This window comes from Rutidosis leptorrhynchoides, chromosome 11 (assembly GCF_046630445.1).
Source record: "Rutidosis leptorrhynchoides isolate AG116_Rl617_1_P2 chromosome 11, CSIRO_AGI_Rlap_v1, whole genome shotgun sequence".
Lineage (NCBI taxonomy): Eukaryota > Viridiplantae > Streptophyta > Magnoliopsida > Asterales > Asteraceae > Rutidosis > Rutidosis leptorrhynchoides.
Window position 1 is genome coordinate 6,377,992 of NC_092343.1, and position 17,923 is coordinate 6,395,914.

General features: G+C 35.3%; 4 protein-coding genes across 4 annotated transcripts in view; 1 reads left to right on the forward strand and 3 right to left on the reverse strand.

Annotated features, from left to right (window-relative positions):
- Window positions 1–4,172: 4,172 nt before the first annotated feature.
- Window positions 4,173–7,790, forward strand: LOC139876391 (phosphatidylinositol 4-phosphate 5-kinase 4-like). Its single transcript, XM_071863704.1, has 7 exons — window positions 4,173–5,242; window positions 5,337–5,504; window positions 5,769–5,934; window positions 6,033–6,149; window positions 6,364–6,557; window positions 6,643–6,771; window positions 7,517–7,790. The coding sequence occupies exons 1-7, from the start codon at window positions 4,173–4,175 to the stop codon at window positions 7,788–7,790; spliced, it is 2,118 nt and encodes a 705-aa protein (XP_071719805.1).
- Window positions 7,791–9,661: 1,871 nt separating this feature from the next.
- LOC139877281 (uncharacterized) lies at window positions 9,662–10,345 on the reverse strand. Its single transcript, XM_071864687.1, has one exon. It carries the CDS (start codon window positions 10,343–10,345, stop codon window positions 9,662–9,664), a length of 684 nt encoding a protein of 227 aa, XP_071720788.1.
- A 1,452-nt stretch (window positions 10,346–11,797) lies between these two features.
- Window positions 11,798–12,361, reverse strand: LOC139877282 (uncharacterized). Its single transcript, XM_071864688.1, has one exon. The coding sequence runs from the start codon at window positions 12,359–12,361 to the stop codon at window positions 11,798–11,800; it is 564 nt and encodes a 187-aa protein (XP_071720789.1).
- A 90-nt stretch (window positions 12,362–12,451) lies between these two features.
- The window catches only part of LOC139877283 (uncharacterized), a 32,516-nt gene continuing 27,044 nt past the window's right edge, over window positions 12,452–17,923 (reverse strand). The window contains exons 3-4 of the mRNA XM_071864689.1: window positions 12,709–12,992; window positions 12,452–12,487 (exon numbers count right to left, since the gene is read on the reverse strand). Of these exons, the coding sequence (XP_071720790.1) occupies window positions 12,452–12,487; window positions 12,709–12,992 (320 nt within the window). The remainder of the gene's footprint in view (window positions 12,488–12,708; window positions 12,993–17,923) is intronic.

The following is a 17,923-nucleotide window of genomic DNA, read 5'->3' on the forward strand; positions in this document are numbered from 1 at the left end:
ATGAATTATTTACAAAAAAAAAAAAAAAAAAAAAAAACAAAAAACAAACTTACACATCCTTTATATCTAATCCATATACCAACGACCAAAAACACCTACAAACACTTTCATTCTTCAATTTTCTTCATCTAATTGATCTCTCTCAAGTTCTATCTTTAAGTTCTAAGTGTTCTTCATAAATTCTATAAGTTCTAGTTTTATAAAATCAAGAATACTTTCAAGTTTGCAAGTTTACTTTCAAGCTTTCTAATCCATTCCAAGTAATCATCTAAGATCAACAACTCTCTGTTATTTATAGTAGATTATCATCCTAATTCAAGGTAATATTCATATTCAAACTTTGATTCGATTTCTATAACTATAAACTATCTTAATTCGAGCAAAAATCTTACTTGAACTTGTTTTCGTGTCATGATTCTACTTCAAGAACTTTCAAGCCATCCAAGGATCCTTTAAAGCTAGATCATTTCTTATCATTTCCAGTGGGTTTACCTACTAAACTTGAGGTAGTAATGATGTTCATAACATCATTCGATTCAAATATATATAACTATCTTATTCGAAGATTTAAACTTGTAATCACTAGAAAATAGTTTAATTAATTCTAAACTTGTTCGCAAACAAAGTTAATCCTTCTAACTTGACTTTTAAAATCAACTAAACACATGTTCTATATCTATATGATATGCTAACTTAATGATTTAAAACCTGAAAACACGAAGAACACCGTAAAACCGGACGTACGCCGTCGTAGTAACACCGCGGGCTGTTTTGGGTTTGATAATTAAAAACTATGATAAACTTTGATTTAAAAGTTGCCCTTCTGAAAAAATGATTTTTCTTATGAACATGAAACTATATCCAAAAATCATGGTTAAATTCAAAGTGGAAGTATGTTTTTTCAAAATGGTCATCAAGACGTCGTTTTTTCGACTGAAATGATTACCTATTACAAAAATGACTTGTAACCTGTATTTCCGACTATATACTTATACTTTTTCTGTTTAGTTTCATAAATTAAAGTTCATTATGAAACCATAGCAACTTGAATCACTCAAAACGGATTTAAAACGAAGAAGTTATGGGTAAAACAAAATTGGATATTTTTACTAGTTTTAGCTACGTGAAAATTGTAACAAATCTATACTAATCATATCCTAGCTAACTTATATTGTATTATACATGTATTCTAACATATATTATGTAATCTTGGGATACCATAGACACGTATACAATGTTTTGACATATCATATCGACCCATCTATATATATATATATATATATATTTCGGAACAACCATAGACACTCTATATGAAGTAATGCTTGAGTTAGCTGTACAGGGTTGAGGTTGATTCCAAAATAATATATATACTTTGAGTTGTGATCGAGCCTGAAACTTGTATACACTGGGTCGTGGATTGATTCAAGATAATATATATTGATTTATTTCTGTACATCTAACTGTGGACAACTAGTTGTAGGTTACTAACGAGGACTGCTGACTTAATAAACTTAAATCATTAAAACGTAATAAAAATGTTGTGAATATATTTCGATCATACTTTGATGTATATGTACATATTGTTATAGGTTCGTGAATCGACCAGTGGCCAAGTCTTATTTTCCGACGAAGGAAAAATCTTTGAATGTGAGTTATAGTCCCACTTTTAAAATCTAATATTTTTGGGATGAGAATACATGCAGTTTTTTAAATGTTTTACAAAATAGACACAAGTATACGAAAACTACATTCTATGGTTGGATTATTAAACCGAATATTGCCCTTCAAGTCTGGTAACCTAAGAATTAGGGAAATGACCCCTAATTGACGCGAATCCTAAAGATAGATCTATTGGGCTTAACAACCCCCATTCAGGTTATGGATGGTTTAGTACTTCGAGATTATTATACAGACGAGAGGTTCTGTTTGAGGATATTCTATGCATTATGTTAACGTCGGTTATCAGGTGTTCAACATATAAATGAATTTTATCTCTATGCAGTTTGCGAAATGCCTGATATGAGATGTATATTTATGGAAAAAATGAAATCTTGTGGTCTATTATTATGATTTGATAATATATAGGTTAAACCTATAACTCACTAACATTTTTGTTGACGTTTTAAGCACGTTTATTCTCAGGTGATTATTAAGAGCTTCCGCTGTTGCATACTAAAATAAGGACAAAATTTGGAGTCCATGCTTGTATGATATTGTGTAAAAACTGTATTAAAGAAACTTATTTTGATGTAATATATTTTTATTGTAAACCATTATGTAATTGTTGTGTGTAAACGGTATATTTTAGATTATCATTATTTGATAATCTACATAATGCTTTCTAAACCTTTATTGATAAAATAAAGGTTATGGTTGTTTTAAAAAATGAATGCAGTCTTTGAAAAACGTCTCATATAGAGGTTAAAACCTCGCGACGAAATCAATTAATATGGAACGTTTATAATCAATATGAACGGGACATTTCACTAACCACCAACAGAGTGGACGAAAGTTTAACAAGACTAGCAAAATAAAAGACCAAGACTATCACTTATTTCGAAGTACCCATCTGACTATAACCATTTCCGACAAAAATTAACTGCTGATTGGTTCACATCTTTATTCATATCATCATAATATTTCTATTTCTTGTTTTTTTTTTTTTAAAGCAACAATTTTATTAAAAAACTCAAGATGTTTACAACTCGATACAATCGATGGCCTCGCAAATACATACATAAATCTCACAAGTTAACTAACAAGACGTTAAGTAAACATGAACTAAACTAGGAAAAAATGGGGATTGTGAATCCAATTATGCCAATCGATCTTTTTTTCTCTACATCTTTTCGTGACCCATTCAAATGATTTAATTTGTATCTCACATAGCACCATCGGAGCATTCCAACTTTTATTATTGAAGATTTTTAGGTTTCGATTATGCCATATGAGATATCCGGACGTCCAAGTAATCGCTTGCCACACTTTAGTACCAAACTCCGACATCGCAATATTAAACGAACCTTGAAATAACTCATTGATACTAATCGATGATAGCAAGTTATCACCCCACCAATCGAAAACTTTTTCCCAAATCTCAATTACATGTTTTCAAAAAACTAACGCATGATCCACCGATTCGATATCATCGTCGCAAAGTTGACAACGGACACTATTCAAATCAACACCACGTTTATCTAACTCGAACAACGCCGGTTACCACATTTATCATTCATTAAAGAGGAATTGCCAAGGTACATAACAAGTTAAGTTGGTACTGCTTGTGAGTTCGAAATGTACGCTACAATACTACATTGACAAATGCATATTAAGCCACGGACTTTTAAAATGACGGTGTATGAACCATTACAAAGATAGCATTTAATGTGATATGTACATGTAACAATAGTCTAATTGGTAGTGATTATATGTTTAAAATGTACTCTACAATATTACAATGCAGGATATAACTCCCTTTAAATCTTTTGTTAAGTTGCTGTTAATTACATTTGGAAATTTAACAGTTTTTCTTTAGAGAGTGTCTTTAAATTTTCCTCTTTAGGAAACTTTTAACCCTTTTTTCTGCTTATTCCTCCAAATGTCATGCTGATTGATTTACCACATATATGTTATATGAAAAAGTCAATTCATTAATTGCTTCATTTATATTTAACTCTAGATTCTTTTCATGAATCATTAAACTTATATAATAACTAATTTTCTTTTGTGTATCTTACTTTCAATATGTCATAGTATTGAGTAAAAATTGTCATATTTATTTTTATTGCATCCCATAATTAACAATATGCCAAAACTACCAACTAACTAACATAAAAATAAAAAAAGGTGACAGAAAAACAGGAGTTCATTCCCTTAACATTGGTTGTCCTTTGATTTCTTTAGCAAAAACTTAGGAACAATAAACCAGAGAGAGAGGGAAAGAAAAAATAGCAGAAAAAAACAGAGAAACCGAGAACAATAGAGATTAAGGGCATAATTGATCTTGTATTGTTGTTAAGAAGGTGTCAAATATATGGCAATTTGATTTTCTTTCCTTCATGCATATGTTGATATCATGTTCTTTTTCATGGAATTCATGATATTTTGTTTTAATAAAAGAGATCCATCATGATATGATATAATACATGATCAAAATATAGATCCGAAGCGTCATGAAGGCATGGGAAGCAACAATCCGAAAAACACAACAAGCAAAGAAACAAGCAACCAATATTTTTGGGTCAGCCCATGTGGCCCATGTAGATGATGAAGACATTGAACAAGATGAGGTTTATGCACCCGGTGAAGTATACCATGCGGAACGATACCTATCAAACGGAGACTATTACACGGGCAATTGGTCCGACAATTTTCCTCACGGGTTTGGTAAATATTGGTGGACCGATGGGTGCATGTATGTTGGTGATTGGGTCCATGGCAAAACAACGGGTCGTGGTACTTTTACTTGGCCATCGGGAGCCGCTTATGATGGTGAATTCAAAAGTAGTTATATGGACGGTGAGGGAACATATACGGGCCCCAATGGTGACACGTATCGAGGTCATTGGAGCATGAATATGAAACATGGACATGGAGTTAAGGAATATATAAATGGTGATGTTTATGATGGTGAATGGTGTAAAGGGTTACAAGAAGGCAATGGTAAGTATGAGTGGAGAGATGGAAGTTTTTATGTTGGAGAATGGAAAGATGGAACAATATGTGGGAAGGGCAAAATGGTCTTTCCGGATGGGGACGTGTATGAAGGAGAATGGGAAGAAGGTTTACCAAAAGGGAATGGGACGTTTAAATTTGCGGATAATAGTTCGTATGATGGTAATTGGAGTAAAAATCCGAACGAGCAAAATCTAACATTTTCTACGTCCGATAATGGTGGGGATGTTGAACATGATGCACAAGAAGTTTATGATGCTTTTCTTGCGGATCGTTTTATTTCTCCACAAGATAAATTTTCAGTTTTTCCTTCACAAAAGAAGCTTGCTTTATGGAGATCATCAAAAGGAAATGATCCAACGGTCACGCCTAGAAGGAGATCGGTTGATGGGAGAATAGATGGAAATGTTGATAAAGATTTTGGTAAAACGCGAATGTTAGATCATGCGTCTTCTAATTCAGATGGAAGTCCTTTTATGATTCCAAAAGTTGTCAAGCAACAAGGTGAAACAATCTCTAAAGGGCATAAGAATTATGAACTTATGCTAAATTTGCAACTCGGAATAAGGTTATAATATACAAAGTTCCAATCTTTTTGTTCATGGTATCGTTTAAACTCATGTTATATTTGAATGGTGTTGATGAAATTGGTTTATGTGTAGGCATTCTGTAGGTAGGCCGGGTCCCGTGCCTTCTTTAGACTTAAAGGCGTCGGCTTTTAATCCGAAAGAGAAAGTTTGGACAAAATTTCCACCCGAGGGATCCAAATACACACCGCCACATCAATCTTGCGAATTCAGATGGAAAGATTATTGCCCCTTAGTTTTCAGGTACCATATTTTAGCAAAAGCCATAATGGGTCAGATAGGGCGAAAGTCGCCCATAGTGTATTTTAAAAGAACATAATGTTTGAAATCCTTACATTCGTGTAACTAGATTACTATTGAAGTTATATTACAAATCACCCATTTTGACTCAATCGAGCTAATTTTGAACGATAGCTCAACCCGCTCATTTTTTTCACCTGTCACATTGATTAACAAGTAAGGTATAAGTAGACAATAAATGTACGATGGTTTGATGAACATGCGCAGGACGTTAAGGATGTTATTTAAGGTGGATGCAGCTGATTATATGTTATCAATATGTGGTAACGATGCCCTTCGAGAACTATCTTCTCCTGGAAAAAGTGGAAGTTTCTTTTACTTAACGCATGACGATCGTTACATGATTAAAACCATTAAAAAAACTGAAGTCAAAGTGAGATTCTGATCCTAGTTATAAAAAAACTGCAAATACTTTTTAAGAATTTGTCAGGTTAAGTTAACACGTTTGAATTATCATTGGTTGATTACTAGGCTTTACTAAGGATGTTGTCTGCATACTACAACCACTTTCGGTCCTTTGAGCATACCTTACTTACCAAGTTTTATGGGCTACATTGTGTAAAGCTAACCGGTGCTGCACAAAAGAAGGTTCGACCCGTTTATTTATGAATAGTTTATTTAGGATTGTGAAATGGGTCAATTGGGACCCATTTACATTATCCGTGTAATGACTTTTTATACTAAAAAAAAAAAACCTACTATTTAATTCTTTAAAATGAATAAGAAGTGTTTGCAGGTCAACCTGAACCTATTTGACCCGTCCATCTTGCCACCTCTATTGATTAATGTTATTAAATGTCAGGTACGATTTATTATCATGGGGAACCTTTTCTGCACAGACATCATGATTCATAGACGTTTTGACTTAAAAGGGTCATCACTTGGTCGGCTTACTGATAAGCCCGAATCAGAAATTAAGCCCACCACTATACTCAAAGATCTTGATCTCAAATTCATGTTTAGACTAGATAAAAGTTGGATCCAAGAATTTAGAAGGTAAAACTTTGAGACATGTGTAGTTCCATTTGATCAAATTTATTTGTAGAAATGATGTTAATTAAGGAAATGTGTGAATCTTCAGGCAAATCGATAGGGACTGTGATTTCCTCGAACAAGAGAGAATTATGGATTATAGTCTTTTGGTTGGTCTTCACTTTAAAGATGAAAGTGGTGCAGATGTTTCTTCATACCATGTATCCGATCCAGGAGGGTAAGGTTGAAAAAGTTCAGGTTGAGAAGGGTCACTTTTACTATGTGTCAAACGGGTCGGGTCGGGCCAATTTGACCAAAAGTCCAGTTCTCTAAACTGAAATTTTATTGATATTGACCCGTCCCCTTTTGGTTAAATATCTATTTGACCTGTCTAACCATCCCAAGATAGTAGTTGGGGTCCTGATATCCTCACAAGAGGTCTTATGTTCAAACCTCATTATCAGTATATCCTAGGGTGGCAAGGAAATAGGGTAAATAACCTAATTAGGCCACGTACAATTGAGTAGAAATACCACATTACAACTAATCCTGTAGTTTTTAATACTTTTTAAATGGAGTTTTCACGCTTAAAATGTAAATATAAGTTAGAAACGTGGAAAAATATGACGTCGAAAAATTTGAAGCGTGAAAAATTATGGTGTCAAAATATTTAAGTGTCAACAATATTTTGACACTTTAAGTCTCTTTGGGTTTTTCTTTTTGACGCTTCTAAGTATTAAAAACATTGGGACACTTATAGGTGTCAAAAACAATGCAAGTTATTCACGCTTCAAAGCGTCAAAAATAATGAAAACTTCAAAAATGAAAGATTTTCTTGTAGTTCTAGCATCATATCTATTTGACCCATTTAAGATAAACGCTGTGCAAATCGACCCATTTATAGATAAACGAGTAGAAGTTACTTCCTATAATAAGCTAATACGTTTTGGGTGAAGATTATGTTTGTTTTGAAATGAGTGCAGGGCTAAATTGGGGATCAACATGCATTCACGAGTCGAAAAGATGGAGAGAAAGAATGAAATGGAGTTAATAGGGGAACCAACAGGAGTATGTTATGATGTTGTTATGTTTTTTGGCATCATAGACATACTTACAGACTATGACATCACCAAGAAACTCGAGCACGCTTACAAGTCTTTTCAATACGACCCCACATCCATATCTGCAGTCGATCCTCGACTATACTCTAGACGTTTTCGTGATTTCATACTAAAAATTTTCATAGAAGACGAGTAAAGAAAGGGAAAACGTACATGTTTGGTTACATTTTTAAGATGTTAATATCACTTGTTATTATGATTTTTATGGGACCTTGGTGTACCTAGGGGGTCCACTTCTTTCTTTTATAAAAACTGTGATTTCTTAATTATAATTTTTGAGTCTTGTTGTGTGATGTGGTAGAAAGTAATGTTTGTTTCTATCTAACAACATAATCGTGAAAAAAAAAAAAAAAATTAAGCGTTTAATGGTTCATTATTTTAATCAGGGGTGTTTAATATTTTGTTTCAAATCTTTTAAATTTAAATTGAAAATCAAATATAAAAAAAGCGAACTCAATTTGAATTTGATTTTCGGTATGGTTATGATTCGGTTTTCAAATTTGAATTCGTTTTACATTTTTATTTTAGTTTTTTATTTTATTTTAATTCGGTTAAAGTGAAAACTGAATTTGACTACTAACATATTAGATTATTAATTTATATAAACCAAAAATCAATTTAAAAACCTAATTTTGGAAACCAAAGTCAACTTATATGTTTATTTTGATTAAGTTATACTTTTTTCGATTTTAACCAAAACCGAACCGAATTCGGTTCCGGTTGGTTTTGCTTTTGCTTTTAAAATTGAATTTGATTTTTGGTTTGTTCTCAAAATTTTCAAAACCGAGAAAAACCAAACCAATAAATAAACACTCATAATTATAATAGCTATCTTTTTTTTACAAAAAAAATCAAAAACCAAAAAGCAGTCTATAGATATCTAGACAATAAATTCATCATACCAAAGAAACAACACTTAATTAAACAGAACTTAACAAAGAAAAAGATACCAAATCTTGGAACGCACACAATTGAAATCTATCAAACCATCAACAACGTACATACTTCAAATTAAAGCAGTAGGATAAGCTACTAACTAAGTCGTAATGTTCAACAATTCAACCGACGTAATCGTCGTCTCAACTTCACCCTGTTTCGTTTCATTCGCAACGACATCGAATTCATAAAATAGCTTTCTCACCGGCCAATCCCAAGCAACTACACTTTCATCAACCAATTCAAAATACCTTCTTCTCCGCTTAATTGCAATGGGTGTAAGAGTTGGCGACGAACTTCGACCTTTTGATACCACCATTGGCGTCGTCATCAGATTCTTATGACGAAAAAAACAGGAATCGAAACTATTTTAGGGTTTAGACTTACGAGGCAGAGGATAATAACGTGATAACAAGAAGTCGTGTAAGGGTTGTATATATAGTACACGATAAAAACGGAAACAAGTTTTGTGTAAGTAAAACGTGGGTATCAAGATAAGATTTTGTAAGTAAACTCTAGATTCTATATTTATATTCCCTTAAAATTAACGTACTTACCGTTGCAGCATATAAGACCATAGATAATGGTGACTGTGACGTGAAGGCGTATAGTTGCACTTTTTGGGGGAAAACTGTGTGATTGGGCCATGACATTTTTTGGGGGGGCTGTAATGGGGGCTTTTGTCTTGGTAAGCCTGTGACGTGATATTTCCTTTTTCTTTTTCTTTTTTAATTGTTTTTAAATTATTTTTTATTTTGTTTAATACAAAATATAAAATTAATTAGACAAAAGTACATTAATTATTTAAAAAAAAACATTACAATTAAAAAAAATACACGCAAAAAAAAAAAAAAACATTACAGTACATTATTAAAAAAAACACTAGTTATGCATCGAGCGAAAGTTTGGCGGGAGGTTCCAAATATGAGCCGTTAAATCTTCACGGAGTTGATCGTGCACGTCTCGATCGCGAATCTCTTTCTCTCGTGATCGACGATCTTTGACCCTTCTCCCAATATTGCGACTAGGCCGGTTTTCGGGTTTATCTAACCATTCTTGTTCCCAAGTACTTCACGCAAACCCGCTATCTTCTTGTATCATGTTGTGCATAACAATACAACTATACATTATCATTCTCATCTTATTAACACTCATAACTCGTGCCGGTGTTTTTAAAATCGCAAACCGACCTTGTAAAACACCAAATGTACGCTCAACATCCTTTCTAGCACTCGCTTGAAATCTAGTAAATTTTTTTCTAGGCTCTTCAATTGGAGTCGTATACCCCTTTATTAGTGTTGTCCAATCGGGATATATCCCGTCCGCCAAGTAGTAACCAAAGGGATACTGGTTTCCGTTTACTTCAAACGGTGAAGGTGCGGCTCTATCCTTACGAAGGGAATCAAACAACGGAGAATGATTTAACACATTAATGTCATTGTTTGAACCCGTCATCCCAAAAAACGCATGCCATATCCACATATCGTATGAAGCAACCGCTTCAAGCATGATCGTCGGGTGACCGTGATCACCTCTCGTATATTGACCTTTCCATGCAACGGGACAATTTTTCCATGCCCAATGCATACAGTCAATACTACCCAACATTCCCTTGAAACCATGTTTCTCCTCGTGTGCCGAATACAACCGAGCAATGTCAGTTGCATTAGGCTTCCTCAAATATTCCCGCCCATATAAGTCAATTATACACTTGCAAAAATTATTTAAAGTAACATAACCCGTTTTTTCCGCCATTTTAATATATTCATCAAATATATCCGCGGTCATCCCATACGACAATTGCCGTAACGCGCAATTATTTTTTGAATAGTTGAGAAACCAAGACGTCCAAGTGCATCCGGACGTTGTTGGAAAAAAGTAAAATGATCGGGGGCATAGGAGTATAAGAGTGTTGAAGAATACCGTCTTTGATACGGAGAAATAAAACTTTGCGCATCCGAAATCGTCTCTTGAAAATGTCGTCCGGAAACGTCGGATTTTCACAAAAGTAATCGTTCCACAATAATTGACCCGCTGCTTCACGATCTCTATTTAAAAAACGTCGTGGTTGTCTTTGAAAACGAGTTCTTGGTTGGATTTCTTCCTCTTCTTCGGACGACGTTGAATCGAATAACAAATCGATACTTAAGGCTAAAAAATCCATATTTTTTTAGTTGATAAAACAAAAATAAGATATAAACTTTTATATATTTGTGAGTGTGTAGTGAATAAAGTGTGTGAAAAATGAATATAAAGAGTGTTTATTTATAGAAGAAAAAGAGAGAAGAAAAAAAAAAAAATGGGCAACGGCTACTTGGTTAACGGCTAGAAATTTCCACCAGTCGTCAAGTGCCACGTCCTGCTCAAGCCCGTTTGTACCAGCGTTTTTGGGCGACAAACGCCCCGCCACAAACGCTCACAAACGCCCAATTCCGGGCGTTTGTGGGCGGGTTAGGGTGAGAAACGCTAGCGTTATCTGTGGTCTAAGAGGTACGGAGTATAATTTAGTCAAAAGGGAATTTTAGGCCTCCTGGAGACCTGGACTAAATGAACGAATGTAACAAAAATAATACTCCGTATTATTTATCAAGAACCAAAATGGGCTGGATCGCTATAGCTTTTGTTGGGCTTTGTAAAGTAGAAGGATGATTTTAATGTGGAAAATTGGTCAATATATGCCCCCCATCCACTTTTTTTTTTTTTTGAAAAATAACAACTTTTATTAAACATTATCACAAATAGTACAATAGAGCCATGCGGCCAGCATACACGAAGCAACTACACGAGAAACATTTACAAGAATAAATAACCCTACCTCGAAAAGAATACTCTAACAAAAATACAGGGAAAACCCTCTACTTACCAATTTGTTCTTAGTGTTCCCTCACTTGAAAAGCAAGCTGGGCCGGTTATAATTACAGTACTAAACAATCTTAGCGACAAAGCAATAATTAACCGGCTCATTTAGGTACTAACCAAGAGTTCATTAGTAAGAGAGGATGAAAAAACCCTGTTACATTAGCCAATACCTTCTCTGTTTGATAGGGTGACATCAAATTTCCTTGGGTTAATTATCCAATTTAGCCAATCAAGATTCCTATTTTTAAGTCTCGAGGAGATCCATTCGAATGATTTGGATTGAATTCCGGACACAATTTTTGCATTGCAGGATCTAGACTTATTAAACACGTGATCATTCCTATTGCTCTAAATGAAGTAGGTCGTAACCCAAGCTATCGCTTGCCAAATGGTAGAGCCTGTGGAAGTTTGGAGGTTTGAATTCGAACATTTTGCGAGATCGTTGATGTCCATGAAATTTATCATATCCAAATTCCACCATTTGAATACTCTATCCCAAATGTCAGATGCCGTGTTACAACGGATAAGTGTGTGATTTAGAGTTTCAATGTCATCGTCACAAACCGGGCATCTAGTAGAGTGTAGATAAATGCCTCGACGATCAAGCTCGGTTCTAACCGGAAGTTTATTTTGACAAGCTCGCCAGATGAGGATTCCAATTTTTTGAGGAATCAAATTGTTTCTAAGTGTTGGTTCGAGATGGATAATATTTGGAGACTGTAATTCTTCCAACATAACGATCATAGATTTTGAAGAGAACCTTCCCGAGTTACAAGGCTTCCAAACCCATTCATCCGAGGCTTTTCCTGATGGTTTTACCTCGGACACTAGATTTTCGAGCTGCTGTAACTCAAAGGTAAGTCGCCATTTTGGTGTCGAAGTCCAATCCCAGCTAAATGACAATTCGATCATCTATCCAATTCAATCTATCCGCGATGGTAGCGGCCTGGTTTGCCTCGATTCTGAAGAGTCTTGGAAACGCGATCTTTAGTTCAACATTACCTACCCATTTCTCACTCCAAAACTTTGTTTCTGAACCTGCACCAATAGACCTAACAAACTCATTAGTAATATCATAATATTAAACCACGTACGACCATTTAACTTTTTGTTGTTTGCCGAATTTGAGGAAATACAATCCAATCCCCCGTTGTCACCATAGATACTTTTTATGACCTTTACCCAAAGTGATACTTTTTATTTTTTAATAATTTCCACCCGCCCGACTCATAAGGCAACAAAATTTGTTCCCAACTAACCCAAGCCATCTTTTTTTGTTCCCCTGACCCACCCCAGAAAAAATCTCGCCTAAGTCCTTCAAGTTCTTTTAGAAAACCCACCGGGGCCTTGAAAAGGGAAAAGTAGTAAAGTGGTAGATTAGTGAGCACCGACTTGATTAAAGTAAGTCTACCGCCAAAAGAGATAGTTTTGCATTTCCAATCCGCGAGACGTTTTTTAAATTTATCGAAAATGGGTGCCCAGTTTTTATACAATTTGGGATTAGCCCCGATAGGGAGTCCAAGATAGTTAAAAGGGAAGGACTCTTCAAGACAACCAAACCAATGCAAGACTATTTAGCTCACATTTAGAGGTGCAAATGCCATAATCACAACTCTTGTTGTAACAACCCAAACCATCCCACGACAAAACCACGTGAAAACTGCAAAATAAAAAAAAATAAAAATTCCTGAACAGCATGTTGCGCGGCGCGCCAAAGTGGACTGTCCAAAAAGTTCTTAAACGCGAAAATGTTTAACTAGTTCCCGACATATTTAGGCAAAAGGCTTTTAACCACATGTTCAATATATAAAAACTAGCACGTTCCATTGGGGCCCACATTGACCCGAATTACCCTTTAAGTACCAAAATACAATTTTCGACCACAAGACTTTAAATACACAATAAAGCCGAGCATGGCGATTGGGGATACGCTACCCAATCCTAAACGTTCCAAAAGCAATCATTCTAAAGCAACTACGCAAGTCCACTAATCCCCGCTTACCCGAGCCACCGCATCCATGCAAATCTATAAAAAAAGTCAACAACGAGAGGGTAAGCTAACGCTTAGTGAGTGATAATATACTACATACATATATATGTATAAAATGGACACGCCACAAAGATAAACAAATACCGCATACCGCAACATCCAAGAATAAGGCAAGCTAAACTAAGCATACCGTAGTCACTAAGCAACAAGCTAAAGATACAATCACAAAATAAGTTCACCAACGGCGAGGTGAACAACGCCAAAGAGTTACACCCGGAGGGATTAGCTACATCACAACAATACAACAATATATATACAAATATGACTCGAACAATATAAAAGACTCACGCTTACAACACAATAACCATGGTTAACCAATAACACAAGGGAATGGTACTTCGAATTTCCCATCGGTGTTCCCAACAACCGTTAGTGTACAAGGAAATATATCACTAACCCCTGGGTGGTATCGAACGCCCGAACTTTAAACCCACCCGTCATGTGTATGTGGTATCGAACGCCCGAACTTTAAACCCACACTACACGCCCACACACACATATATAACATGGTATCGAACGCCTGAACTTTAAACCCATATCATATATTGACCCGATGTGGTATCGATCGCCCGAACTTAAACCCACATCGAACCTCATACAAGTAAATACATTATTTACACATATGTATACTCATTCCAATCACAATATTAACCCTTCGTCATTGGGGTTATAATCCACATCACACGCCCATGTGATAACGTACACACAAGGTGTGCACCTCGCCAAGGTGGTCACCCAAAATGCACAACCGCGCCAATTGGACCTATACACAAGTCCCACAATTCCACCTATATGAGAAGTGAGCTCTATAACCGAGAACCCCTTCACCCGACCCGCACCCATCCTACACATACATAGGCATATAGGATATTAACACTCACCTTGAAGTCTTGAAGAAAGCTTCCAAATAATCAGCAACTCGCCAATGGAAAATACCTATTTTATCATAATTACAACAATACACTTAGAGTGGATTCACAAATCAACCCAATTCGTCACTTAGTGCCATTTCGACCCAAATGCACTTTCAAACACAAACCGTGCCCAAACTAACCAATAATCACTAACACAAGTGAGAATGGTCCTAATACGCCAATTAAACCCGATCATAGGTGTTAAACACCTATCTTGCCCAAAATGACACTTAAACCCTAATTTTGACCCATAAGGTCAAAATCTCACCATTTACATGTTTTGACACCAAAACACATTTAACTTGATTTTATACTTCAACTTAATCCATTTTAAGTTTATAAACCTCATTAAATCGCCAATTGGGTCATAATCACCACCAAACCCTAATTTGACCCAAAGTCAAAATTAGTCAACCAAATAACCTTAAATGGGTTTCAATACTTCCATAATCACTAACTTAAGTGATTAAACCCAATTTCAAGTTCTAAACATGGCCAATTAGTTCACCAACCCAAAATCCACCAATAATTAACAATAAACCCGATTACTAGCATCACTAAACCCATTTCATCATCTAAAAGGGTTTTACAACAAACTAACCCAAAACCCTAACTTGAATATCAAATCAAATAAATGAAATTCGGAGTTTGAGCTTACCAATACTATCACCGCGTAGCCAAGAACGAGAGGAACAACTTTAAAACCCGAGCTTTGATGAGAACCCGCCTCCTTCTTCTCCAAATCCACCTATCTCTCTCTCTCTCTCTCTAAAACCCTTACTCTCTCACTAGATAAGGTTGGGAGTGTTTGATGAGTGAAAATGTGATCCAAACTGATCAAAGGATCAGTTTTGATGACCCCAAACCGACCCCAAGTGAAAAGACCAAAGTACCCTTCATTTAAACCTTTTAAAAATGCTAAAAATTGCCTCAGCAGCATTTGGCGCGCCGCTCCAATAGGTGGCGCGCCGCCCCACCCTTCAGATCAGTTTTCAGTAACTTGTTTTGGCCATAACTTTTTGACCGTAGCTCCGTTTTCGATGAACCAAATATCGTTGGAAACGTAATAAGATTTTATTTCCAATGGTAAGGCTTTGAAACATCAACACAAACTTTATTTGGGGTTGAAAAGATACGTACACACCTTGTCACTTCAGACAACGTCCCGTTTCCTTCGACGATCGAGCAAGCAATACCTACATGCTGTGCACACTCCATACACACATCGTACACCTTAAATACATTATGTACAATAAATATTTGGGTCTTACAACTCTCCTCCACTTAAACTCGATCACGTCCTCGTGATCTTCTCCACTTAACCAATCCGGACCTACTCAACGATCCTCAATCATAAGTCCCAATACGAACCTTCCTAGACAATCCTTCCCAATGGATCACTTTTAACAACTAAAATCGTCACCCGCGATTTATCAAAGCCACAATCCGAGCACTAAAACCTGCTCAATTCCCCATATCGGGAAAAACTTAATCAATCTCGTACCGAGATATCAATTCCTTAGCGTACCTTTACCAAGGACAACGCTAAAAGCGACCAAGTCTCAACTTGAAGTCAACAATCTGAACGTTGGAGATCGAACCACATGAATCCTTAAGGATTACACTGTAACGACCCGGAAAATTTCGACTAATTTTAAATCAAACTCTCGATACGATAGTGTAATTTCAACACGATAAGCAAAGTCTGTTAGGTTGAGTCTCAAAAATTTTGAAGTGTTTCGTATATTCCTTTGACCATTCCCGACGTTTCACAAATAATTGTGTGTAAATAGTTATGTGTGTATTAACATTAAATGGTTATAGTGATATTATTATTATTAATATTATTATCGTTTAAATAAAATTTAATAATCATTATTATTATTATTATTATTTTTATAACTAATATCATTATTATTGTAATTATTATTAACAACATTTTTATTAACATTAATATATTTATTTAATATAAATCAAACACATATAACTACAAAAGTTGTTACAAATCGCTATATGATCTTTTCAATTTATCTATTAGATTAAACTCGTCATTTCCATACAAATCAAGTTCTGTTTAAAATTACTATCAAGCCTTATTTATTTTGTCTTCTGGCTAAAAATTTGTTAAATATCGAATTCACATGTCAAATGCCAAGATCCGTTTTAGATCACAATCACCTTATAATATATATATATATATATATATATATATATATATATATATATTTTTTTTTTTCTGTCCTTTCACTCGATTTGTGGTTGCCAGCACATAATATTCCAATTGAATCTGACCTTTATGTTTCACATCTTAATCACACTTTTTAAACCACCCAAAAATGCATCATTCTTCTTTGCAAAACACTACCATCTCTCGTTCTCTTCCAATTCTACAACCGTCGTAAGCATCACAATCACCATCTTCTTGCACCACTTCGCCATCTTAAAATCATCATCTACGCCACCCTACCCTCACCATCCACCATCTCATTCCATCACCCACAACCATGAACAACCACCTTTCCTTCTTGTTTTTCGGATTGGTGAACCCATTTAACCACCAAACTCCACCACAACTCTACAAGCTATATCGCCACCCATTCTACCTCGTCTCTCTCTACTCTCCCTCTATATATTTTTTTTCGTTAACCATGTATAACCATCACACCACCGGGAACAATCACTGTCACCAATTATCTACTTCCTGTCCACACCAAAACCACCTACAAGTGCACTTCTGCTACTACTAATCTTCTATCGTAATTAACTAAACCCAAACATTTTTATTTTTTTTCTCTGCCGCCCTACTATTCGAATCACCACCCCACAACCACCACTTCATCACCTTCAAACACCATGAACTCATCAACTGCTGACCGGTTCTCCTTTTTGCCGTTACCACCTCAAACCAACACTTATAGACGCTGTTTTGCTGCCGTTCCCTATTTGACGAAACAGTTGTTCTATTTAAGTTTAAATTGTGATAGAGATACAACTAATTGAGTGTTGTGTAATATAATGGATCTTGGGTTGCAATATAGCAGACAACTATGTACAAAACCCACTAACTCCCTTTATAATTAAAAAAAAAAAATAGAGGTTACATGTTCCTTCTTTTCCAGCGGATATTTGTTTGATTTGATTTTTTTTATAATGGAACGTGACATGGGGATTAGATAAAGGGACGTGTAATGGAATCCAAAGACAACTTTCTTTTACGGTTCCTTATTTTATTTATGAACCACTTGTTGGGCCGTGAATTTCAAATCCATTTCATAGCATGTTGGGCCGTTTAGGTGTATCAACCTCTGTTGGGCTGAGAACTAGATTGGAATTTTTGTTGGGCCATGTTAACAACCCAAGTGCTCAACGAATTTGTACTAGGCTGCTCCTACTTCATATTTTTTTTATGATGGAAAATAAGATAAATAATGGAAGATAACATGGGAGTGGGGTTAATGAGAGTGTTGTTAATAAAATATGGAGGTTTTGATAGGTGATTAAATGTTAATG